At 41.6% G+C, this 25,703-nt stretch overlaps 1 protein-coding gene across 1 annotated transcript in view; it reads left to right on the top strand.

The window, feature by feature from the left end:
• Positions 1 to 25,703, top strand: part of SPTBN1 (spectrin, beta, non-erythrocytic 1) — a 48,125-nt gene that overhangs the window by 16,829 nt on the left and 5,593 nt on the right. Inside the window, exons 14-28 of the mRNA XM_009705227.1 lie at positions 1,507 to 1,597; positions 5,973 to 6,119; positions 7,740 to 8,003; positions 8,669 to 8,893; positions 9,100 to 9,189; positions 9,471 to 9,749; positions 10,968 to 11,098; positions 12,412 to 12,616; positions 12,769 to 13,143; positions 15,356 to 15,600; positions 16,026 to 16,164; positions 17,281 to 17,365; positions 18,537 to 18,733; positions 19,856 to 19,968; positions 20,579 to 20,642. Of these exons, the coding sequence (XP_009703529.1) occupies positions 1,507 to 1,597; positions 5,973 to 6,119; positions 7,740 to 8,003; positions 8,669 to 8,893; positions 9,100 to 9,189; positions 9,471 to 9,749; positions 10,968 to 11,098; positions 12,412 to 12,616; positions 12,769 to 13,143; positions 15,356 to 15,600; positions 16,026 to 16,164; positions 17,281 to 17,365; positions 18,537 to 18,733; positions 19,856 to 19,968; positions 20,579 to 20,642 (2,650 nt within the window). The remainder of the gene's footprint in view (positions 1 to 1,506; positions 1,598 to 5,972; positions 6,120 to 7,739; positions 8,004 to 8,668; positions 8,894 to 9,099; positions 9,190 to 9,470; positions 9,750 to 10,967; positions 11,099 to 12,411; positions 12,617 to 12,768; positions 13,144 to 15,355; positions 15,601 to 16,025; positions 16,165 to 17,280; positions 17,366 to 18,536; positions 18,734 to 19,855; positions 19,969 to 20,578; positions 20,643 to 25,703) is intronic.

Below are 25,703 nucleotides of genomic sequence, written 5' to 3'. Positions count from 1 at the left end.
AAAGAGTGGAATCAAACCCAATGACGTTAGCTATGCTATAGAGATTTTTCCTAAGGCGCAATTTATGTGTCCTTTCCTCTGTGCTGTCTCAGATAACACCTGTCAAAACTTCAAGGTTACCTGGGCTTGGACTCCAGCCTCTTGCTTTGATGGTTACATATGTCTTCCTTGCCATCTGATCTGTAAATCAATTTTCTTGACCTACAGCTATATAGATGCTGCTTGCCTGGTTATTCAGAGGAAGCTATTGAGACAAAAGAGAAGCAATTTGTAGTCCTGTAAAGAGTTTTCTCCTATTCCTCTGCCTACAGGCCTTTTGCTTTTATGTAAAACATATCCCTAAGTATTCCTTGTGTTTCTGAAGTCACTAAATTTGTGCCAGAGAGCTTGCTCTGGTAACTTATTGCAGATCAGGAAAAGTGTATCTTAATCCAGTTGTTGTCATCAGCGTGTAGTGTATAGTCTTTTAGAATATCATGAGTCTCTGGAGATTTCCACTAATGTGGATTTATTTAGCTATTGCCAGTACGTGCTGAGATCATCTTCTAAATTGCCACCCTTTAAAATAATTTCCAGCTCTCTATCCGTGTTTATCTTCAGTTATTACAAAGGGCAGCAATATTTCACTTTAAGACCCTGTACAGTGAAATACCAACAAATCTAATACAATGAGCAGGAAATAAAAAATTATTTTCTTTACTGTGCCCCCTCTATCTAAATCACCTCATAAATAATGAAAGTACTGAAGGACAGGGATTACTACTCCAAATTAAGCATTAGTTAAAAACATGTTCAGAGGTACCTTGGGAATCAGCTCTTCAGGCACCATTCTGTTTGAAGAACCCACCAAGACCTTTGGGACTGCCAACGTGACTCATCCTTCAAGGGGCGAACAGTTACGAATTAAAAATAGGCCTTCTAGACTAACCTTTTCTGTCCACTCTTAAACGCTCTGAAAAATATGTTCCACTGTGCATAAAGCTTCCATTTGCAGAAACACACAGGTGTGTTGCATGCGCCGTTTGTGAAATACAGCGTTTGGAAGGTTATATAAACCACTCCAGCTTCGTTCAGGAGAAGGAGGTATATTATTAAGAACATTACAGCAAGTACACACTTTGCAAGAGCAACATAACAAGCAATCTTATTGTTGCAATTTTGCAGAGAGCTTTCTTATGTTTTTTGGCACACAGTCTGAACTTTCCTTTCGTCTTGAAATTAGTGGGCCAAATTCTGCACATAACACTTGTGAAACCCTGCAGACTTCAAAATTTTCTCTGTATATTTAACTGGTCACAAAAACAAGTAGATGCTGAACTTAACTAAGCACGTTAAATAACACATGCATATCTGAGCTTCAGAAATGTCTGTTATTGAAAAGACAGTAAAAGACACACCACATACATATTCCTGTATCCCAAAGGGGCTACAGAAAGGAACAAATGACAGTTTTGCATGAAACGCTTATTTCAAGGTTTTTTACTCTACTGTTATTTTTTTGACTAGACATAGGAAGAACCGTGAAGCAGCCAGTGAACTTCTGATGAGACTGAAAGATAACAGGGATCTTCAAAAGTTTCTTCAGGATTGTCAAGAGGTAAATTACATCCTTTCATTTTTATCGCTAGAAGCCGCATCCTGCAAAAGAGCGTTCTTACCCCATATTCTGTGAGGACTGGAATACTCGGCATTTTGCAGTCAAGTCATCCAGTATCATTTAATGTGGAGTAAACAATTCAAACACCGCCGCCCCCCCAAACTCTGCAAAAATTAATCTGTTTGGGTTTTTTTCTCATGAATTGAATTTCCTTGTGTCATCTAAGCTAAAGATAGGGAAAATTGCCAAAAGCAGTGAAGATTTTCTGCTGTGGTATAAATTAATCATGTGGAATGTGGTGGGATTAGCACTGAACTCATGAAGAATTTTGTCTACAGCTGTATATATGTATGTGGCCTGGTGCGCGAGATTTCAAGTGATTTCTACAGAACATTAGTCAGAAGGAGGTTAGGAATAAGAGGGGAGCAGGATTAAACTGGATCATTTTTAATGTGTTATTTATCTGATAGTTAGCATGTGTTTAAAATTGTTAAGTTCTATAACATTTAAAGAAAGAAATCCTTTCCAGATTTTCTAGTGACTTATATGGACTGTTTACACTGAAGGCAACATTTTAAAGTTAGGAATAATCTTGTTCCTCGCATGAGGAATTAATCAAGTAATTTTCAGGTTATTTCGTGCAGTACTGACAGATATTAAAGAGCCTGGCCTGTGATGTGCGTTAAAAACTAGCTATCCTTATCTGAAGTCTGCAAAGAGAGCTGACTATGACAAAGCTGTGCTTTTAAATTCAAGAGTCAGTACATTAGCTGCGCATCTTATCCAGCTCCAGGAGACTGGAAGTCACTGCAGTGTGTCTGAATGGAATTGCCCACAGCTGAGATTTTGTACAAGGAGCAAACAAAATGACGATCATCAACTGGGCAAATGATGTTTACTGCTTGGTTGCCTAGATGCAGTCTATTTTCCTGCGTTACGTAAGCTAACCATGAACTTGGCTTTAAATTGCTCCTTCCTTCATTGTAAAAACATGACAGATTAGCAAAAATTCTGCTGTTATTACAGCAGCTTCTTCCTTCCTCTGTAACGTCTCTGGTACAAAAATCCCTCTGGCTCTTGGAGCTCTTCTAGCCTCTGTGTCAATGTGGTTGTGTTCCCTAGGATCTGTTTTTTCCCCTATATCATTGAAAGAAAAAGGAAAACATAAAAGCTCTAGTGTCTGGCTGCCTGAATGCCTTTCCTCTCGATTGTTTCTCTCCAGCCACTAAAGCATGGATGTCTCGACTGTATGGTTCAAAGACAGAACTTACAATACCCAAATGTTACAAATTTCTCCAATCCTTTTTAAGAGGACATTAGCCTTGACGATAATTGAATGGTTGTTTTCGGAGAAGACAGCCATAATGAGACTTAGAATTTGCATTAGCGTGATTACAAAGAGCCTACTGATACCTATGTTGGGCTGGAGGGGATTGTGTGATGGAGAGCCACTGTCCTGCGGGGTGGAAGGAAGCCAAGGGAGTACCTCGCCCTTTTGTTTTTTGTTAGCGCTGACCGTGAAGCTGAGAACTGTTAGAAAACAGATTTGAACCAGTCTCCATTTCACCTGGCAATGATCCTTTGGCCTTCCTGCCTGCCGCCTTAGGGACAGTTTCCCATCCGTCTGTAACTTGAGGAAAGGAAGAGTGTTTTCTGCAATGTGCTCCTTCCCCGGGGCAGGCACTTTCCTCATCGGTCACGCCGTGCTGAAGCCTTGTTGTAAGTGTGGCCTCCTGCCCCTCGCTCCCCTCGCTCCTTCCTGCCTCCGACTCACAGGCGAGGCAGTGAGCAGGGTCCGTGATGCTCGAGGAGGTGGCAGGATAGTGCTCCTAACAGCTCAGTGGTGATCAGCCTTTCCTCCGGATCACAGATGAGGGAAAACAGCAGATTGTCTTGTTGTTTGTAGTCAGATACACTGTCACAGGTTAATCCTGAGGTGTTGGTTGTTTTTGCCTGTTTCTTGCATTCATAAATAGGAATGTGTTAAATAAACTTGCTGAATGGATGAAATAAAGAGTGACAGCCAAAAATCCTCCAAAGAGGAGATGTGATAAATTTTGCCATTTAGTTTTCTTTGACTTCCTGCTCTTGCGTAGCTCACCTTTGAACAGATTAAAGCTGATCTTCCCTGTAAGTGCTTAGAAGTCCCAGCACTGTCTGGGCTAATTTCTCTGGGGAGCCCGGAGTGAAAGCTTTTGGCGAGACTCCGCACGTCAGAAGTTCTCTGCCTGTTCTCGGAGCGTGCCGGCAGGTTTTGTCATGCAGCGCAGACGTCTATGAACCTTACGCCACAAGATAGGCTGTGTCAGCTTGGGTATTTGCAATGTCTGGGAAGTGCAGCAGAAGTTGGTGCTCTTTCACCTTCCCTTGTTGCTCTGCCAGATTTACAAGGCTTTTGTCTCTGCATTTCTCTTAGTTCATGCCTGCTTTTTGTTGCAGAGCGTTCCAGTCTTCTAGGAGCTGAGTGCAGAAACAAAATTTTGTGGTAGAGGTGCAAAGAATGGGAGGAAGCCTAATAGCTAGCTCTGCTAGCGTTAACAACTGACTTATGGTTTTCTGGAGAAATAAATACTCCAAGTGCCAGTCTGAGGCACTGTTTTAGAATATTGTTGTATTATTTTTTTAAATCTGCTTTTGCGCTGAAGATACTGACTTCCAGCAGCTATAGCGGTTGCAAAAGCCAGATTTTAATAGTCTCTTTATTTGCACTTCTGTGTTATCAGAAGGAGCATAACAATGTTGTGAGAATCAGAAATGAGGGTTTTATCGTGACAACCACTGGCTGTGTACCACGTGCTGTCTGTGTCTTGGTTCACCCCATCTGTTAATATGAACAATGCCACCTTTCCTTGGGAAGCACTTTTAAAATCCTCAGACTTAATGCTATGGCTGAGTAAAAGCAAACAATGAAAGACAAGCAGTGCAGTTTGCAGAGTATAGCAGCTGTCTCCTACCCAGAAAGGCAGGAGTAAACCCACTAATTTTGGGTTATGTAGTAATCCTTACTGTAGCCTTTGGTTGTTACGTAGCACGGTAGCCTGCTATAACTGTAAAATTCACTGCCTACAGAGGCCTTCATTAACATGAACATTTTTCTCTTTAGACTTGATAGCAAGATCAGATGAGGAATTTCTTTGCTCTGATAAGTTTTCCCTTTTTGTGGAGCTTAACAGTGCCTTTAAGGGACAGTTTAAAAAAAGACTTGTGAACGCTCAATGGAATTTGTTGCCCTGTATCCTGAGTACGTAGCGGAGAATTGGCGAGTCTTGCCTGTGCTCTGTTACTCTTCTTGTCAGGGTGCTTCCTCGGCAGGACATTGCGTTACGTTGCTGAAGTGGCATTGTAGAAACAAAGCTTAGATTTGTTTTGACATTTTCCGCTTGGGTAGGCGACTCTAAATATGCAGAAAATGAATCTTTTTCAAATTCTAGAAACATTCCTGTGAATGTATTTTTTTTATCCACACCTAAGGGATAGATAAAGCAGACAGACTTGCCCTAGGAGGAATTTTGGTGTTGGCTGTTACAATAATTTTCACATTCTATTTGCCCTTGGCAAATAAGCTATCTTTTAAAGTATTGATTTTCTCTAGTGTTGCCCTGCAAATTGTTCTCAGTGCCTTTGTATTTGCAGAAAATCAGAATGAAATCAGTCTTGAATTTTATATCATGGGAAAAGGAAAGTCTTGAGTACCAAAATGCTACTGGAAATTGGACAAATAAATGAATTTATTTATGTAAACCTACATAGAGAAAAGACTGTGGGGAAAAGGTACAAATGTGATGTGAATTAACGGTACAAAACTGTCTCTATTCTGTAGACTTTTGATACGAGTAGAAATAGACTTTCTCATTTGATGTTTCCCTGAAAAATTTACGTGGGGGCTCTGTTTAATTCTGGAGACTGCCTTTTGCGTGCCACTTCGTTAGCGTGTACTTCTGCAGTGTCCTCAGGAAGTCAGTAAGGCTCCACAGGGGTGTGGTGAGGACGTTCAAGTCCCAGTCCTGAGTAGCACATTGAGTAATGTTGCAAGGGAAAAGTGGTACAAAAATACACTGTGACCAATAAGTAGGACACATGTCCCTGTTTCTCTTACTGTTGAACTGGGTGAGACTTGGGTGTTTGATTTTGCTCATCATGGAGCTGATTCCTTTCTGCTCGTCTCATGGGTTATTTATATATTGGAGATGAATGTTTAAATTTAACTGTTAAAGAAGTGGATCCTTGACTGAACCCCGAGTAAAAGCAGTCTCTGAATCTCACGTAACTCTTCTGTAGAGGCATCTCTTTATCCTTGATCCGGAGGCATTTTGAGTCTTTGCATTATTTCACACTACAGCTGTTTTCACAAACACTCGTGTATTTTCCTTTTCAGCTCTCACTCTGGATCAATGAAAAGATGCTTACAGCCCAGGATATGTCCTATGATGAGGCAAGGAACCTGCATAGTAAATGGCTGAAGCATCAGGCATTTATGGCAGAACTTGCATCCAACAAAGAATGGCTGGAGAAGATTGAAAAGGTAACTAAAGAACATCTGAAAAATGCTCTCATCTTTGTCGAAGATGGTTACGCACAGAGATGGGATCAGTTCCTGTGCAGAATAGGTGCTTGAATCATCTCTCCAGCTAAGGCAAAAGGAGATTTCATTACTGTAGAATAACTATCTATTGCGTTGTGTCTCCATCTAACCCATTTTATTCCTTGTTGATGTTAAATGGTTTTTATCCAAGACATTCTCACAGGATAGTCGCTGGCTAAGTTGCCAATTTAATTTTGTCTAGACTTTCTTATCTGTTAGGAGGAAGGCATAACCTAGTTTTCATACCCAAAGGATAAAAGAGGCAAATGTTGTGATTTGAGTTAAAAGTAGAAGTACTTCCTGGGAAATAACTGAATGTAGGCGAATAACTGAATTTAGACTCCCATGCTGGTTTTCATTCATTCAGGACTATAATCAGGCTGTCTTTTCCCATGCAAAATTAGTGCATGAGGTAAAGTACAGCCAGTTTTGTGATTAATTAAGATTCACAGCTCTGTATCAAGTTACTTTGAAGGCTTTAATATGCTGTGATGAGCTGTACTTTTTTTCCCCCCTCCATTTCTCATGTGCAGCTCTGGAACACTAAGGAGGCCTCGTCTTTAGCTCTGACAGTGGGTTTCTGTTCAGTGTAAGTTAGCTTAATTGCTCATTTCCTCTCCCACTTTGGCACTCTGTATCCCATTAGAGGCTTTTCTGTGATCTGCAAATAGCAATACCCTTTAAAGGTGTAATTAGAAGGCTGCTCTTAGTACTGGAAGTACTTTTCTAGTGGTGCTAATACATCCTCGCCCTTTGCCTCTGAAAAATCAGATTGCAGCAAAGTACCAAAGTTGTGTATCGAGCTACAGCTGACAATCACTGTATTAATGTTACCAGTGGTCACAGCTATTAAATGTACTGTGTTGTGAGTAACGGTCACATCTGAAAAGGTTTTATCCCTTATCAGCACCACCCAGGTACAGAGGTAGAAGTATAGTTAAAATAAAGAAAATATTTCCAAGACTAATACAATCTTTGTAAAGGCAAAAAGATGTCTTAAGTCTAAGTGCTCTGTTGGTGCTAGGTACCAGGTTCCTGCTTCCCAGGGAAGATTGTTGCTCTCTGATACTAGCTTAGACCTGTGGTAATTGCTATAACCCATTGACATAACCCCCTTGAGTCGCGCAGCCCATTTTTGGTGCCATAGGCCCCTCGTTACGCTAGGTCTTCATGGCTCTCCTGGTGAAATGGCTCACAGAAGCCAAACACACAGCTTGTTCAGCTGCAGCTCCCTCCTCCACTGTCACACAGGCACATGGGGCAGCCCGCTCCGCTCCTGTCTGAGCAGTGTCCCCAGGAGCTCCCACAAAGGACCATGTGTAGTGGGGAAGAGAAAGGAGGCGTTGCTTGACCTTCCCATTGCCAAGAAACCCTCTTCCTGGCAAGAGACCGACCTGGGAGCTGATGTTCTGGAAGGAGTCGCTGGATAATTGGAGACAGAAAATGAGTGGTTGATGCTGCTGGCAGATGAGGAATCCTGAGTGCTTACTAATAATAATTTGACTAAAGGTCTGCGAGTGCTCCCAAGGAGATACCATTTTGTTGCTCTTTACTTTGCAGGAGGGAATGCAGCTCATTGCAGAGAAACCAGAGACTGAAGCCGTAGTGAAAGAAAAGCTGACAGGTCTCCATCAAATGTGGGAAGAGCTTGAATCCACTACCCAGACCAAGGCTCAGCGTCTCTTTGATGCAAACAAGGCGGAGCTTTTTACCCAGAGCTGTGCTGATTTGGATAAGTGGCTGAATGGTTTGGAGAGTCAAATTCAGTCAGACGACTACGGAAAAGATCTCACCAGTGTCAACATCCTGTTGAAGAAGCAGCAGGTAAACGGAGCGCAGGTTGCAGAGTGGGCAGACAGCAGATATCCGCACTCAAAGGAACAGACAGGGGATCCTTTTCTTTCTTCCTGTTTTTTCATTTATCTTTAAGAAGAACCAGAGATACACAGAGAAACAAATCGGCCATAAATTTCTTGATACAATCTCTTCTTTATACTGCCTTCCTTCCTTGCGTTAATATCTCTATTCTGTCTCCCTCTGTAGTCCTTCAGTCCCTGGTCATTCCCTCTCTGTACGTGGCTACCTGCCTGTGATTCAAACTTGTCAAAAGCTGGTCGGTCCCTGATTCCCTGCTGTAAAGGCAGCAAGGACAGCAGGGAGCAATGAAGCTCTTGTGTGCAATTAGCTGGGCTCCAAAGTTGTTCAGGGTGACTTGTGAATGACCAATAGAAGAGATTGAGCTGCATCGATGGCCAAATTCACCATTTGCACAAGCAGGCATAATTGAGGGGTGTCAGCAGGTGGCCACAGTTGTGAATCTGTGTTTAAGCCTTGTTCCTTGTAATGTGAACGCTACCATAATTATTAATGTGGTAAATCCTTACTGACCAGCATCTGTTCTTCCTTCTTATGAAGCTACTTACGTACCCTAACCGTATCAATTGCTTTTACCCCGGTTTTCAGGACTTTTTTGCCATGTTTCTGTTTAGATGCTAGAGAATCAAATGGATGTTCGTAAGAAGGAGATAGAGGAGCTGCAAAGCCAGGCAAGGGCTTTAAGTCAAGAAGGGAAGAGTACAGATGAAGTAGATGGCAAACGCCTTACTGTAGAAAAGAAATTTTTGGAGTTGCTGGAACCTTTGAATGAAAGAAAGGCAAACCTGCTGGCCTCCAAAGAGATCCACCAGTTCAACCGGGATGTTGAAGATGAAATTGTGAGTATAAAAGAAATCCTATTCCCCAGACAAATATGACATCTGTTGCAGAGCTGTCACAGGAAGAAACCTCTTGATCATGTCTCTCAATAGCATGTTTGAGTAATGCTGCTTTTTGCATCTTGTGTGCACCGGCCTCTCTCTGCTGCCCTAACTGTATCTGGGGTTGCTTGACATCATATGTGCTCTTCTGCTCTTTCTTTCAGTTGTGGGTTGGAGAGAGGATGCCTATAGCTACATCTACTGATCATGGACACAACCTCCAGACTGTGCAGCTACTAATAAAGAAAAATCAGGTAAGTAGGTGCTGTTAGAGCTCCGTACCTGTTATTTCTCCTTAGTGATGACTAATTCAGGAAGGAAAGGCTTTGGGTAAAATGATGGGTACTTCAGCGGTGATGTGCTATGGTGTGACTGCCAGGGTAGTGTGGTGGCGTGTTCAGGGAGGGCACAGCCCCAGTTTGTCCACGTGAGCTGATGGCATGTGTTTTGCTGCCCCTCTGGAGTTAAACCCCCTGACTGGCATTTCTTTTTTGTTTGGCGCAGTGTCTCATCAGTCTGCTTTTCTCCCGTCTAGACCCTTCAGAAAGAAATCCAGGGACATCAGCCTCGTATCGATGACATATTTGAGAGGAGTCAAAACATTATCACAGAGAGTAGCCCTAATGCTGAAGCAATTCAGCAGAGGCTTGCAGACTTGCAGCAGCTGTGGAACCTCCTCATCGAGGAGACGGAGAAACGCCACAAGCGCCTAGAGGAGTCTCACAGAGCACAGCAGTATTACTTTGATGCTGCCGAGGCTGAGGCCTGGATGAGTGAGCAGGAGCTCTACATGATGTCAGAAGAGAAAGCCAAGGTGAGCGGCTCCACCGCGACACTAGTTTGGTTTTAATTGCTTCGCTAGAGGGGGACAGGTGACATAATTTAATATGTCGCTGGTGCAAGGGTAACATAAACAAATTTAATTCCCTTGTGAAACCTCATGTGATCATCTGTTCTGTCTGTTATGACGTATCTGATAGTGTGGAGGATAGGCCTTGCTGTATTGAGGAAGTGAAGCATCCTCAGACTGGGGTGCAACTGTGTGCCTTCGTTTGCTGTGAGGTCAGAGTTACCAATATAGCCCAGTTAGGTCAAGTTTTCTATTAGTTTTGAATCACTGGGAACAGCACGATGCACCTGTCTGTGAAACAGGCCCTGATGGTCAGTCAGTTGATGCTGCTAGTCGTCAGCTTTTACTCCCAGTGACATGAAATCAGAACAGCATCAGACCATACCAAAGAGTGCATGAACTCCTATTTTTCAAGGAGGTGTTAGTGCACTGTATCTTATTTGTTATTTACGTAAATGCACTATGCTCACTGCCCTGATAAAATAAAACTCAGCTTTGTATCAGTATAATACATTCCATGGGTGCTGAGTCTTCAGTTAAAAGGGATTTGTTTTCTTTTTCACACCTAAGCAATGCAAATAAAAAGGAACATTAATGCAAATAGTTCATCACGCAAAACATTGTAATGAAAAGGTTTATTGACAATACCAGTTAAGTCTGAGAGTTGGGGGTTGTTTTTCTTACTCATAACAATGTATAGAAAGTTTTGATCGGAATTTCTGCAGGCGCTTTGGTGGAGAATCCTTTGGCATGGGCTCCGTAGGATTTCTTTTCTTTGACCCAAGCTGTCATTGAAAAACCTGACAAGTGATGTGCCTAAAACTGTTCCATTTTTCTGAGCCCTGCACAATCACCAGTGTTGTGTAAACACACAAAGAGACTCATAGAAGAGGAAATTCAACATGCTCAATGCACAACTGATGTAATTTTGTTCTGCATCCCAGAGGGGTTGTTGCATTCCGTCTTTCACTTGTGATTTTGCTTTCTGTGGGTACAATTTGCTGTGAACTCAACTGTTAATGTACCATTGTCAGAACAATTTGTCTTCAAGCTGTACTCAGGAGCAGTTATTTATAAAGCTTTCTGGCTACTGCTTTTTGCTCACACACCAAGTTGAACCTGCTGTGTGGTGTCTTTCTCTGGAGTGGGGGACTTGACTGTCGTTTTCTGTCACTGCTACAGGATGAACAGAGTGCGGTGTCCATGCTGAAGAAACACCAGATTTTGGAACAAGCTGTAGAAGACTATGCTGAAACTGTGCACCAGCTTTCAAAGACCAGCAGAACTTTGGTGGCAGATAATCACCCAGAAAGGTATTGCCCTTTTTAATGACATCATGAGTTCTCTTAAGAGTTCAGTCCCTTCAATGAGTCATTCTGACACACAAAGACTACAGCAAAGAATAAGTAGCTCCAAAGAGTGTGCAGAGGAAGAGGAGTTCAGCCTCAGTTCAGGCAGCATGTTGGGCCACCCTGATTTGGCCAGAGACAGGGTCCTGAACAGGGTCAGTATGTGCAGCTGCTGATTTCTGGATAGTACGGGACACCTTCAATAAATGTCTGCTGCACCCTTTATACAGGCTAACGGGGTCAAGGCCTCCCTTACGGAGGTGTAGCAATCCTGAGAGACAAGGGTCCGTATTCAGTCTTTCAACCGACTTCTATGTCCAGCCCATAGGGTCACAGTCATTTCTCCTTCTCTCTTAGCACAGTGCTCCCTAAGGTCTGCCTCCCCTCTTTAAGAATCTGGTAGAATCACAGACTGGAATCTGATGCTTTAAACATGAGCACATTAACATCTTAATTTTGGTAAATTTGTCTCAACTTTCGTAAATGGCTTTCCCTGTGGGAGAATTCAGGAAGCTTAGGAACTGGTTTGCTGTAAGAGCTGCAGCTAAGCAAACAGAATTCTCCATTGGCTTTGACTGCAAGGCTGATTTGACTGAGGCCGATGTATTCAGCTGCTCTGCCTTCACAGATAGGAAGACAGGACTATCTTAGGAAAGAGGCTCTCTGCCTCTGGTGGAAGATTGTTATTTAACTCAAAAGCACTCTCTTGTGGTCGTGATAATTTCTGATGAGAATGGATTTCCTAGCTGAGCTGACTGAGTACTGGAATAACATAATCAACTTTACAAGGCAGAGGGAAGGCAATTTGACAGGGCTATATGGCTGAGAAAAAATACAGGCAAAAGGTACAGCAAGTAGAAATATTAATCACTTCTGGAAACGCTGAGCTTTAGGGAGTAAGAAACCCATGAGTGCTTCTGAACTTTGAAGTAGCATTTAAATGAAAATGAAATGCTACTTGCCTCAGCAGCTCAGATCCTGCCTGTATTTTTGGGAGAAGACTCTGGTGTGATCTGTGGTCAAACAAACGGAGAGCTTGATTCTCAGCTTCACCCTGTAAAGCTAGCAGGGTTATACGTACAGGGGAGATAAGTTTTCCAGCTCATGCGGTCAACTGTGCCAGCAGAGGATTGGTCCAGTGTGTCCGATTCAAACTTGTGCATGCAGCAGACATGCATTCTGTGGATTAAATACCCCCAGTGATTTTTATTCCTTGTAGTTTTTTTTCATTTGTTTATAAAAGATGATGAGGACTCAGTGCTCTTTGTTTTTTTCAGCGAGCGTATCAGCATGCGCCAGTCCAAAGTGGATAAGCTATATGCAGGCCTGAAGGATCTAGCTGAAGAGAGAAGAGGCAAGCTGGATGAGAGACACAGGCTATTCCAGCTTAACCGCGAGGTGGATGACCTGGAGCAATGGATTGCTGAAAGGGAGGTAGTGGCAGGATCCCACGAGCTGGGACAGGACTACGAACACGTAACGGTAAGTTCTTTGGACGTAGCTGCAGGTTGAACTTCCTTTTCAGGATGCTGCACACAGTAGATGGTTAATATAAATGGGTGGCTGGCTTGCTTGGTTTGCTCAGATCAGTTTGTAATTACAGTGCTGCATGAGTCTCTTTCTCTGTATTTCAGATGCTACAGGAGCGATTCCGAGAATTTGCCCGAGACACTGGAAACATTGGACAGGAGCGTGTTGATACTGTTAACCACATGGCGGATGAACTCATCAACTCTGGACATTCAGATGCTGCGACAATTGCAGAGTGGAAGGACGGACTCAATGAGGCCTGGGCTGATCTCCTGGAGCTCATTGACACGAGAACACAAATTCTAGCAGCCTCTTACGAACTGCACAAATTTTACCACGATGCCAAGGAGATCTTAGGACGTATTCAAGACAAACATAAGAAACTGCCTGAAGAGCTTGGTAGAGACCAAAACACAGTGGAAACACTACAGAGAATGCACACAACATTTGAGCATGACATCCAGGCGCTCGGCACCCAGGTTTGTAGCAAGCGAACAGACAGTGGTCTGTGGGTATAGGAACCTGCAGAGTTCTGCTGCTGCTTTTGGCCCCTTTGTGGCTGGGAGACAGAGTGCTGCCAGCTGCTTTCCAAGTGTATTTCTGTGGGAACAACTTCGCCTGCGTCATTTTCTTACCTGTCTTTCTGCTTCGTTGTCATTGCATTAGGTTAATTAGTTTATCTAAAATAGAAATCAATAAGTACACAGATTTCTGAACACGTAGGTAATTGTTTAACGTTACTCCATTTCCTGTCCTTGGTTGAAGAGGAAATCATAAAGGCAGAGAACTTCTGTATTGATTTAAAGTAAAGCAGCTCCTGACAGTCTCAGCTTGCCGTGTGCGTAGGAAGAGAAGGTGGATGGAGAGGCACGAGGGCAACATGCTTCAACTCCTCGGAGGTCCTTTTTCTGATTACGAGCAGCAGCACCAGCAGTACACTGTGTGGCTCATATGACTGGAAAATAGCTTACATTCAAAGAAAAAAGAGTTCATTTGACTTAACATATTGTCTGCTTAGTCCATTTCTGAAAGACATTGAACAGATACTAAATCTGTAAAGGATTTTTAATATACCAGAGATAATATGAAATACAGGTTTCAGATTTTTCTGTCCTTAACATTCTTCTTGGGTGTTGTATTAGTTGTGCTGGAAGCCACCTTCAATTTGCCTGCTCCTTATGCCATGTTCACCTCAGTGAACGCAAGACACAACTATCCTGTCCCATGGCAGAATCAATACTCCAAAGGATACTTGGAGGACAGGGGCAAATATGAAGGGATGTGTAAGACTGGTTGGGTTTTTTTTTGTTTAAAAATCACTAAAAAGCCCTGACCAAACCTTCTTCTGCTAGGCACTTTTTATTTTTCCTTTCTGAGAGGCAAAGGAAGTCTGAAGTCCTACATAGAGACTTTCTGACTTGGTTATGAATCTGGGCATTCTGTCTTCAATATTGCTTTGGATGATGTTTTCTAACAGCAGTCTGAAGAGATTTGAAGTACGTAGTCTAGGCTAAGATTTTTAAAACCAGCCAAACTTGATCTAATTCTGAATCTTTTGAAGCCAAGGTATGTTAAATAGAAGGCGACAGCTGCTCATAGAGCACACAGGGGATTCTAAACCAGAAAACAACATTCAGCTGCCAGAATGTGAATTTTGGAAAGGAACAAGTTACTTAAGGAATGGAGGAATTACGACTGACTGCATTTATCCCCGTAGGTCGGAAAAGATAGCTTTTATAGCCAAGCTGCCTGCCAATTCTTGATTATGTTGCAATTTCCATAGTTGTTTACAATAGAATAAAGGGGATATAGCAAGCATTTGATTTTCCAAGTGTTTTACTTTCAGAAGCTGTAGATTTTGTACATAAAATGGGAGACATTCACGAAACACCAACCCCAGTCTCTCAAAAAGGTAGTTATAATCGATACCTAAATGAAGGAATATGTAATCATAGCGCAGAACTGTGGTGAAGGCACTTAGGATAGTTTTTGACTGAAACAGCTAGAGCACCAAGATGGATGATTATGGGAGTGTCATGATCTCTGTGCTTGTAGCTGGAAGGCTGTTTAAATTGATGTTCAAAATACATTTAAAAAAAATAAAAAAAGATAAAATTATTAGACAACAGCTAATAGAATGTTTCCTGGCTCAAAAAATATGTGAAACAGTCAAGAATTAGCCTTTGATGTCTCAAGACAGTGTTTCAAAGGAAAAGAGATTTCTAATTGTAGAAGGATCTTTGAATTTCCATATTTTCTTCTCTTTGAAGTCATTATCTATGTTTTTGAAAAATGATCTGTCAGCTAGAGTAGTAGTTTTGATACAGGAGTTCCTGAGCAGCGTTGTCACTTGTGTGAGAGGAAGAAAATTTGATGAAGAAAATGGTCCCCATTTCCCCTGGCATTTAAGTCACTTTGTATTGACACCCACTTTTACAGGAGGCTTAGGCAGTGGCAAATCTTTGCTATTTTGAGTGCCCCTTGACCCAACAGTCTTCCCTAAGAAATATTCTCATAGGGGTATAGTGACTTAATAACAGAACAAACCGTTTTAGTATTGACAGACCAAGTATTTTTGCAATGACTTTAGAAAGCCATTCGAATGATGAATTAGCAGCTAAAACATCCCCATATTTGTGACTCAGAGGTATCCAAACACTGATCCATTTCTCTCTTATAAAAACACACCAGGTGAGACAGCTGCAGGAGGATGCTGCGCGCCTTCAGGCTGCCTATGCTGGAGACAAAGCTGATGACATCCAGAAGAGGGAAAACGAGGTCCTAGAAGCGTGGAAGGCCCTGTTGGATGCCTGCGAGGGCCGCAGGGTTAGACTGGTGGATACAGGAGACAAATTCCGATTCTTCAGCATGGTTCGCGATCTCATGCTTTGGATGGAAGATGTTATCCGACAGATAGAAGCCCAAGAAAAGCCAAGGTAATGTGAAGTATCTCTTCTCCATCTGAAGATAAGGCTGCAGGTCAGTTGAGGAACATCTGTAAGACTCAGTATCACTCAGCCAGAAATTCAGAGAGAGGCTGTCAAAAATCCGATGGCGGTGCAGCAGGTTGCTTTTGTGTATTGCTGCCCAGCAGAGGCTGGGGGCCACTGAAGTAATTGCCATGTAAAATTGTGTTCAAAGGGATTAAGCCTCACATGCTTGTTCATTTGATCTCTGATTCAGACCAGCCTGGTGCCATTCCTAAGGAAAGGCTGCTAGCAATCTTGCTTCCTGAACTACAAAGACAATCTAGGAATTAATTTTTTTTATCATACAGTTGTGGGTTAGCTTACTTGTTTGAAAATATAACAACTGTTGAATCTGGAATATGTGTTTCTGAACCATGGATTGATCATTTTAGGGATGTTTCATCTGTTGAACTGCTAATGAACAATCACCAGGGTATCAAAGCAGAAATTGATGCCCGAAATGACAGCTTTACTACCTGCATTGAGCTCGGCAAATCTCTTCTGGCAAGAAAACACTATGCATCAGAGGAGGTACTGTGCTTACTGAATGCGTAACAACCGCAGTGCAGCTGGCCTACAGATTTTGTTTCAGCTGGAGAATCTTGGCATTGTGCAATCTACAGATTAATAAGCTGCATATTTACAATGACATGCATTACATCAGGGACTGTTGCACTTATTTGCTGTTGTGAAATGAGTGTATCATTTAACTCTGTGAGTTCATGTTGGGTAGCAGAGATGGCACCTCAATTTAAAGTACCGTTTTCAGTCCAGGAAATGCCAAGAAACTGTTGCATTGAGTTCTGCAGAGAGAAAGCTCTGGGATGGCTGTGTTTGGAAAGGTGACTTCTCTAAGCAAGAGCAGAGGCAACCATGAGACAGCCTGAATTTTGTACAGGGGAACTGGAATGCTGTGAAGAGGCCAGCTGGGGGAAGGAGCAGGAAAAGTTTGTCTCATAGAGAGTAAATCCAGGGAATATCAAGAGAAAAACTTAGCCAACTGCCTGAGGCCTTGATTTATTTTCTGATTTGTCTAGGCCAGAGGATAGAGGCTTAACCCGTGTTTCTTCCTGCCTCCCTTTGGTGGAGGGAGGATAGCCAAATGTCGTAAGATACTGCCCGCTCAGGGAGCTGCTGTTTTCTGTGTCTGCATTACACAGGAGTGCTGTGGAGTATCCTTGGAGAAGCATTTGCTCAGGCACTGGGAGGTTTTGGTAGCCAGTATTCACCCTGAGAATAACATGAGGCTTATGCTGGCACATCAGTGGTGTTAGCGTGGGTGGCTGCAGGCTTTTTGTAACAATCATGAGCAGCACATTTTGCATTATTTGCTAGAAAAAGGGCAGAAGATCTAATACATGTTTGCACCATTTAGATTTGTTTGTCCATTATACTCTTTTTATCAAATACTCTTGGTGTTGTAGTTTTTAACAGATACTGCTTATGCAAATTGGTATTTTAATGCAAATGTCATATTTATTTATACTTTGATGAGAAAAACAGCTGTTGTATTCACATTTAAGCCACTTCCTGACCATAGCAGAATGTATTTCATCAGTGCCTTTTGCTGGTGCTAATGGCTTACGTGGTGTGGTGGGGTGAACCTGGTGCTTGTGTAACAGTTCTGCATTCTCCTCTTCAATCCAGATCAAGGAAAAGCTGCTGCAGCTGACAGAAAAGAGAAAAGAAATGATTGACAAATGGGAAGACAGATGGGAGTGGCTGAGACTGAGTAAGGACGTCCTTGGATTTCCTTTGGGCAGGGCCATATCTAACTCTTCACTGTGTCTTTCCGAGCCTTGAAAAAACCTGCAGCTCCTTACTTTTGTACTAACACTGCTTGAAAGTGTGTTTGTACTGTAATAACTGTAAGATTCACACCTGTTGATTTTAACATAACGGAGAATTTGACACTAAGAAACCTGCACCAAAGGTCTTACTCTATATGAACTAATCTGGAGCTAGGTGAAATAGATCCACCATACTTTGCAGGTGTCGCATTCCAACTGTGTTTCTACAAAGTATGCACTACTGAAAAATAGGGAGAAGTAAAGCGCTGCTACCTTACGCAGGTAACATGCCTGCGTTATCTGGGAGGCTAGGATGTTGATGAGCAGTTTACTGACAAAAGGTGTACTTTTAAACATTGTGGCATTGCAAATTTTACACCAGCAACAGCAGCCCAGTTCTGATACTCTTAACAAGGTGATCCGCATCTCCTATATGGACTGAAGCCTTTGCAGCAGACGGTTGTCCGGAATCCCAAAATATATGGTGCAGCGTAGTCGTTTTGTGGGGTTCTGACCTGCTGTGTACATGTTCTTCATTTATTCTGAGCCTCAGCAGGCTTTAAAGAAATACAGTAGCATGGGCAGTCGTCCCTTAGTTTAGGTATTTGGACCTTATTATTCACCAAAATTGCTCAATCCCATTCACAAAACCAGTGGGAGGCTTTTTTTTCAGCTGTGAAGAGAGAAGGAAGGAAACCTGGAACTGTAGCACAAGCATAAAGTACAGAAATACTGCTTGCCTACAGCCTGGCTGTTCTGTAGACAGGGCAGTCCAAGGAAGAGAACCAGCAGATAACAGGCTTTTGACTCTGAAGTTAGTAGGTTTGGGCAGATTAGAACAAAAAGGAAACACTGAACTTGCAAAATGAAGTAGTCTGTAGAAGAAGTGAAGGTAGGCCTTAATTTTTATTTTTCCTCAAAGCAAAGCCAACAGGATAAATTTCTGTCTTTTAAAGGATTAATTTCAGTGAGTTTACTTAAAGGAAAATACTTAGCCAAATACATTTACTTTTTATCCTGAGCCATATTTAAGTAAATTCAGAAGATGTCTGATGACTTCATGATGCTCTTTCTGACACTAATGGCACCCATATCTGTACATTCTTTGCTCAGTTTTGGAGGTACACCAGTTTTCAAGAGATGCAAGTGTGGCTGAGGCCTGGCTGCTGGGACAGGAGCCCTACCTATCTAGTCGTGAAATAGGTCAAAGTGTTGATGAAGTGGAAAAATTAATTAAGCGACATGAAGCATTTGAAAAATCCGCAGCTACTTGGGATGAGAGATTTGCAGCACTGGAAAGACTGACCACGGTGAGTGCTATAGGAGAGAATCACCTCTCTTGGCCATTCCCCTTCATTTTGGTGCCAGCTGATTGTTCGGAATAACTCCCAGCATCACCAACCTAATCTCTGTTTGTTGATCAGCCTTGGCCGGTCACCCAGAGCCTGAAGTTTCGTGTTCCCAACAATAATCAGACCCTCTCTGGTTAATTCGGACTCGACAACCTGTAAGGAAAAAACTTAAACGATAAATGACCTTAGTAGTCTGCAAGAGCTGTCTCAGGCCCAGGAGTGATGGCCCAGAAGGAAATTTGAGAGTAGAGCAGTTTCCTCCAGCCCTCTGCCATACAGGCTGTACTGCTAAAAGGGAAGGGCGATTCTGAAGAAGACCCAGATCCAAACACTCGAAATGATTTTTTGGTTAAAGATGACAGTGTGAGGAGACAGTGGTGGGGAGGGGGGACCAACAAAAATGTTTGTTGTGTTTTGACTGCTCCAGTACAAGGCCGCATTGTCCCCTAGAAAGACATAATAAGCCAAAAAAAACCCCAAAACCAACATTTTGAGCACAGCTGCAGTGTCAGTAATTAATGCTTGGAGAGCATGTTATCATCTTTGGAGAATAATTTTACTTTAGATGCTAAAATTGAAGTGGCTTGATTTTTCACATGCACTAAGCATTACAGCTGCAGACAAAATGAATTGGAGTTTCTCAACATCTTCAAAAATCAGGCTAGTTTTATTTAGATGGTTAATTTCAGGGATTTGGATGTGGAACACTTTATGTCTATGTATGGCAAGCAGACAAGAGGATGTCACTTTTCAGTATTTTAATAGCTTGGGCTGCTTTCTTGTTTCTCTGCTTTTTGTTCTAATAGAATGAATTAGAAAAGAAACGCGGACAGTGAGGTGCTGCCCAGCCACTCCACTTGATGTTAAAGGGTCTGATACTGTATGCCTTTACTGACAAATTCAGTGCAACAAACTTTGCCTGATTAATACATTTAAAGACTGATGCCTTCGAATTTTACTCCAGTTAACTTTAATTTCAGTAATGTTTCAGAAAAACGCGCAGAGTTATTTTCAGTTTCTAGAAATGCCCCTGAAAAATATGCAGTGCTTTTAAATACATACAAATGTTTCATTTCTCAGTTGGAACTGCTGGAAGTACGTCGACAACAAGAGGAAGAGGAGAGGAAGAGACAGCCGCCCACGCCGGAGCCCAGCCCAAAGGTTGCGGAGGATGCAGACTCCCAGCAGCAATGGTAAGCTCAGGATGCGGGAAGCTCAACTGCGCACTTCATGCAGTTTCTTCAGACAGAATGCTCGGGCTGAAGATGCATTGTAAAGGGAGAGTCTGAAGGTTGTGTGGTTTTAGAATGTTACCCTTTTTAGGAGACTTGGTGGTTTATGGGGACAGGACCTTTCCCAGGCACCTCAATTCACTGCTAAGTTGAATGTTCCAATTTTTCATCACGACACAGTGTTACAACTGCTGAGGTGTACCTGGCCTTAAAGAAAGAGTGATGTTTTTACACCCCCTGTGTTATGAGTTAAAATTTCTGAACAATCTTGGCTTTCTTGTTTGATGAGCGTCAATTACAGATAAGATTTCAAGCCACATCCATGGAACATTAACATTTATAAAGTAACTTATGTGATGGACGTAGGCTTACTTGTAAGGTGACTGTCTGGACAGTCTGTTTTGATCTCACTTAACGTTGGATTTATTTAGTTGGGCCTGAGGATTTTAAGAACTTGCTTGAATTTCTGAGGTGTGCGAATATTCAGTAGGAAAATCTCATTTTGGTGAAAGAGATGGGTGAATTTCAAGAACTTAATACAATTTCTTTTCTTTCTCCTCTCTTCCAACAGGGATGGGACAAAAGGAGAACAGGTTTCCCAAAATGGTTTGCCATCAGACCAGGAATCTCCACGGGTTAGTTACCGCTCCCAAACCTACCAAAACTACAAAAACTTTATTAGCAGACGGACAGCCAATGACCGATCATGGTCTGGACTGTGACATACAGAATCATTTGCAGCAAAAGACACCTTTTTTCAGTATGGTTTACTGGTACTGGTTTAATCTTTTGGCTTCAGATTTCCCTGCTGCTTTTCTCTTCCTTCCCATCAGTTGACTTTTATTTAATTAGCAGCTCCTTGGAGATATATTTGCTTCACTTTAATCCTTGTTTATTTCAGTCTCCCCACTGACACTCAGTTGCTTTTAAGGTGACACATTTATTTCATGTTATTTACTGTGAGATTTTCATGTTGCTAATAGTATTAAGATTTTCCAGCTAAATCGTCCTTTATATGAGTAATTGAGATTTAATGAGATTACATCATAATGAAGAAGAGAACTAGAACCTGACAGGTATGACGCATCGAGTTATACTAACAGGTTTCAGCACGGCAACGTTATTAAATCAGCTGCATTAGCAAGCGAGTTATTTACAAGGCCAAAGATAATACATGCAAGTGAGCTTGGCAGTAAATGCTGGGAGGGAGGGGGGAGTTGTAACTATCAACAAATAAAAGCCTTAAGGTTAGTTGTATAACATTCCATGCAGAATGGACTCATTGACTGCAGAGATAAATAAACATGAAATAAAACATTAAAAACTAGTATTTAGATTTATCTTGGTATTTAGTCTTCATGAAGAATTGTGATCTTGCTGAATAGCTATTTTGGGGCCCCGTTTTGCCTTGGTCCTGTCCAATTTACACTACAACAATTTGATTTACTGACACTGGAGAGCCAGTGGTATAAATGAGAGTAGGGTGTGGACCCTTAGAGAGAGGTTGTGATACTTTGCCTTAAAAACTAAAGAACTTACATCGGTCTAAGATCCCAGCTCTTTATTTTGTATAGATGCAAGCTGAACGGTCCATGCCTTATTCATGCCTTCTTGATAGGGGATGTCCCAATGGAGTCAGGATGCATGCCAATAATCTTAATGTGCAGCCATAAAAATGCCAGTAAATATGTATATAAAGTTAACACGGTAGTTGAAAACCGGCTTACCTTCCTGCAAAGCCTCCTTGTTTCAATTAATGCTTTGAGTGGTGACAAAAATGACACTTCTTTTTCTTCTGTTTTTGAACCTCACTCTTTGAGGTCATACTGAGTGCAGGAAAGGCTCCTGGCAGGCTCAGATCTGTGGATGTTAGAGCTCTTACCAGTACTGCAAAGGAGATGCAGGTCCCAGTCTAGGACTCTGGGGGGAAATGCCTTTCAGCAGAAGTTTATCTTCCAAATAGCCCATCCCAGTTACTTTTAGGTCTGCGCACACACTCTCTGTCAATGCTCTAGGATACTAAGCAGTTCTACCTTTTTCTTTCTTTAAATAAAGCCTTTCAGTTCATCTTTAATATTAAATTATGAAGTGAGCTGTCTGTTGTACATTCTAATGTTTATGAAATTAGATATAGTTGTGGCAAGGAATGTGAGGTGGCCTATGAGCACATCCCAGATCATCATCATCATCTTGCTGGTTACCACAGCCTTATACATCCCCTGTTTGCTTCTTTTTTTAAATTTATTTTATTACCATGATACATAATGCATTTTCATGTTAATCTTCGCCATCTGCACTTCAGTCTTTCATGAGAGCTTTGTAGCTCAGTTCGTTGGATCTTGTGTTGCAATACATCAGATGTACGCAGCTGTATTATGTCTGATTTGAGGAGCAAGATATGCTGCTGTTGATCAGAATTTCGACTTCTGACAACTAACTGAGCAGTGCAACTGAATCGTTCTGTATTGGCTGAGCTTGGAAAGTGAGAAAGGTGATTGAAAAGATGTGCTTCAGTAATGGTACTTTTGCTGTAACTTGTCTTTCCACTTCATGATGCATGTTTTTTTTTTCTTTTGTCAGGATAACAACATATAGCTTCTTAATGCTTTTTAAAATTCGATATAAATTTATGCAGATGATCTGGTGACTACCTACACCAGTGTTGGCTCTCTGTGCCTGTAAGAGTATGACAGTTCTCAGAGCAGTATAGCTGTAGCTTCAGACTCCACCATCTGGGAAGCCATCAGATGTATTCTGGCTAAAAAGTAGTATATAAAAGTAATTTATATAGACACCCTTTTTTACTTGTATTAGTACACTTTATATATAAAAATTACACTTTTGTCATGAAGAAAAATTAATTCATTCATCTATTAAGGTCATCATTTTAGGCACTAGAAGTTTAAGATTTCACCTATTTATTATAGCCTATAGTACTGGCTTAAAACATTGAAACGGTACTTACGCCAGAACAATATATAGGCTGTCATCCATTTGCATCTGAAAAAGGCAAATACGTCTCTTTTATTTTAGCTGAGGTGCAGAGGCTTAAGTTGATGAACTGAATATAATGTTGCTTCAAGCACTGTGAAAATCAAAGGGATGTCTCCGGTCATTGTCACCAGCTGTCTTGTTGCATGTTACAGTCCTGATTTCAGTATCTCAAGAGTAGTCTTTAGCCACTAAAGCACTTGCAACTAACTTCTCAGTCACGATTAAGAAAACTGTATTCATGTACGTGATAACTGTTTTGTTGTAACAGTACAGTTTGCTATTAATGTTTGTCCTCCGTTGCGTTGTCTCTGCATGCCCGATGCATGTTTCCATTAAAGTTTGTTTAGCTCCTGTTTTTTCTCTATTTTCATGACACATTCTTCGCATAGCTGTTTATGATTCAGATTTATTTTGCTTGTTTTCTGTTAATTGTAGATAACACATGAAAAGGAAATAAAACCTGAAAGAGCATCAGAAAAGCTTTTCATAGCCCTTTTACAATCAGTAGGGTTTTAAGTGGAAGTTACAGGTCTGATTGTGTGATTAAAGTTGGCAGTTATCTTTTAAAACTACAGGGTTGCAAATTGCAGCACTGAATTACATGTTATTTCCCATAAAAACACATTAAGTAGCTGTGCAGTGGCTGCTGTTTTGAAACTGGTCTGTTTTACTTCGGATTAGCAGTTATAGGTTCCCCAAAATTAATAATATTTTCACATCTCGCTGGTATTGCTGCAGAAAACGTGCTACTTTCAGCATCGGTTTAGGTAACAGGTAGTTCTGAGTAGTTTATGTGAGTTGTTGAGGTAAGTTACTGTGGTCTGTGTAATTCCTTATTGCTGGTCACAAAGGCTTTGTGTGTCTCAGACAGGGATGCAGCAGGTTGAAGAGCAGAGAGTTTGCAGTTCCGTAACTGTCACTGGCCAAAAAGATGTGCAAAGGGCTGTCCTTGAGTGCGATCTGTTGGCCATTGGTGATCAGCAGTGCTGGTGATTGATTAATTGAGCTTTCCTTGGTGAATCACTGGTTGGTTATTTCACTACCTGTGTTATAGTAGCTGTGCTGGCAGTGTTTGGATAATCTTCAGCCTCGTCCCTCTTTAATGCAACATTTTTGTTATCTTCTACAAATAGTGAGGTTTGATGGCTTAGGTTTATCCTAATTGTGAAGAAGCAGTGTCACTGATTTTTACTTCCACTGGATAATAGTGCAAGGCAGACGTTTCCTCTTATAAACTAGGCTGTGAGGCTACAGGTCGTTAGGGACAGGATAAAAGAGATATGACTGAAGTGGAATGTGAGCTGTGATTCTTTCCCTGTTTCAGTGGTCTAGTGTCGGCACTCTAGAGATTTAGATTGCTTAAAGGCAGTTAACCAATCCTTCCCATATTCATAGCAAGTTGACACTTAGATCTTCCTAGGTCAATATGTGAGGTATAACGGTGTGAGGTGTCATAACGTATACTTGGCAGGTACAAGAAGTTCTAGCAAATGGTGGCAAAATTTAGTTTGTTGCATAATAATTCGGCTGCTTTTGAATTGTCCAGGCCACGTGCAGAAGTGGGAATGTCTAATTATTGTGCCATTCACAAGTACCTGCTTGTCTGCATAAAACCAGTCCAGAATGTTTGTAATCTACTAGAGCATTAGCAGCACTAAGCTTTAGTAACTTGCTAATAATAATAATAATGATAATACACACTGGTTGTGTAACTCCTGAGCTGCTACCAATGGCTCTACGTGTCAAAGTAATGGTACAAGAAAAAAAAAAAACTGGGACCAAGCTGCATTTCAAAAGCTTATAGCCATTAGGATTCCAATTTAAATGATTTTTGGATGAATGGCTCCTGAAGACGTCGACAGCTTGACCAGTCAGAGCTGCTGGAAACCTGGCTGCTCTCTAGGCTATCTCGATCACAGTGCGACAGGCAACGCGATCAACAAAGCAAGTGATGGGCAAGGCCTTGGTTCTGTCTTTGTTTGGGGGTAAATAGCTGTGTGATGTTGTGTGACTGTGGTGGTTTTCAGTTCCTTTAACAAAAATCCAATCCACCTAATAACAAAAGTCTGAAAAAGACCTTGATAAATTGACATGTGACCTCATTTCCCTTGTCTTTAAGATCCAATATCCTAACTGGGATGGTGGAGATGAAATGCATGGTGTAATCTTTCTAATTTCTGCATGTTTTGATTTTGTTGTGTCACTAGGGGAATGGGGAAAGGGGGAAAGGAGCTTTTACAGAAACAAATAGATTGCACAAATTTTTGTAAATGCTCCTGGGAAATTTTGACATATTCTTCTGCTGATTCATAGTTAATACCTTTTATGGACTTTTAATACCCCAGTAATGCCATAAATGTATTTAAGGTGGCTGATGTGTATAACTTCCACTGTTCCTCTAGGTTTGCAGAAAGTGTGATTGTTACTGTTCCAAACATTTGAGTACTTAGCAACAGAATTGAATGCTCTCATTTTAGGAATAACAATATATAAAAGAATATGAATTGACCAGCAGAGCAAAGCACAGTAAAATTCACACTGATGTTTAGCTGCTCTTATTTTCCCGTCTCTCCACCTATAAAATGGGTACTAATCCATTCATACCTTCTAATTTCCTTGGCCTTCTGTGTCTCCATGGAGTGTGAGAAAGAACTTACTGGCCTGTGTCATTCTCCAGGCAAAGTTTATACACAGCCACGTTG

Source organism: Cariama cristata, unplaced genomic scaffold (assembly GCF_000690535.1).
Source record: "Cariama cristata isolate BGI_N322 unplaced genomic scaffold, ASM69053v1 scaffold18198, whole genome shotgun sequence".
NCBI lineage: Eukaryota > Metazoa > Chordata > Aves > Cariamiformes > Cariamidae > Cariama > Cariama cristata.
The sequence above is the reverse complement of the archived record's forward strand: the minus strand, read 5'-3'. Positions and strand labels throughout refer to the sequence as shown.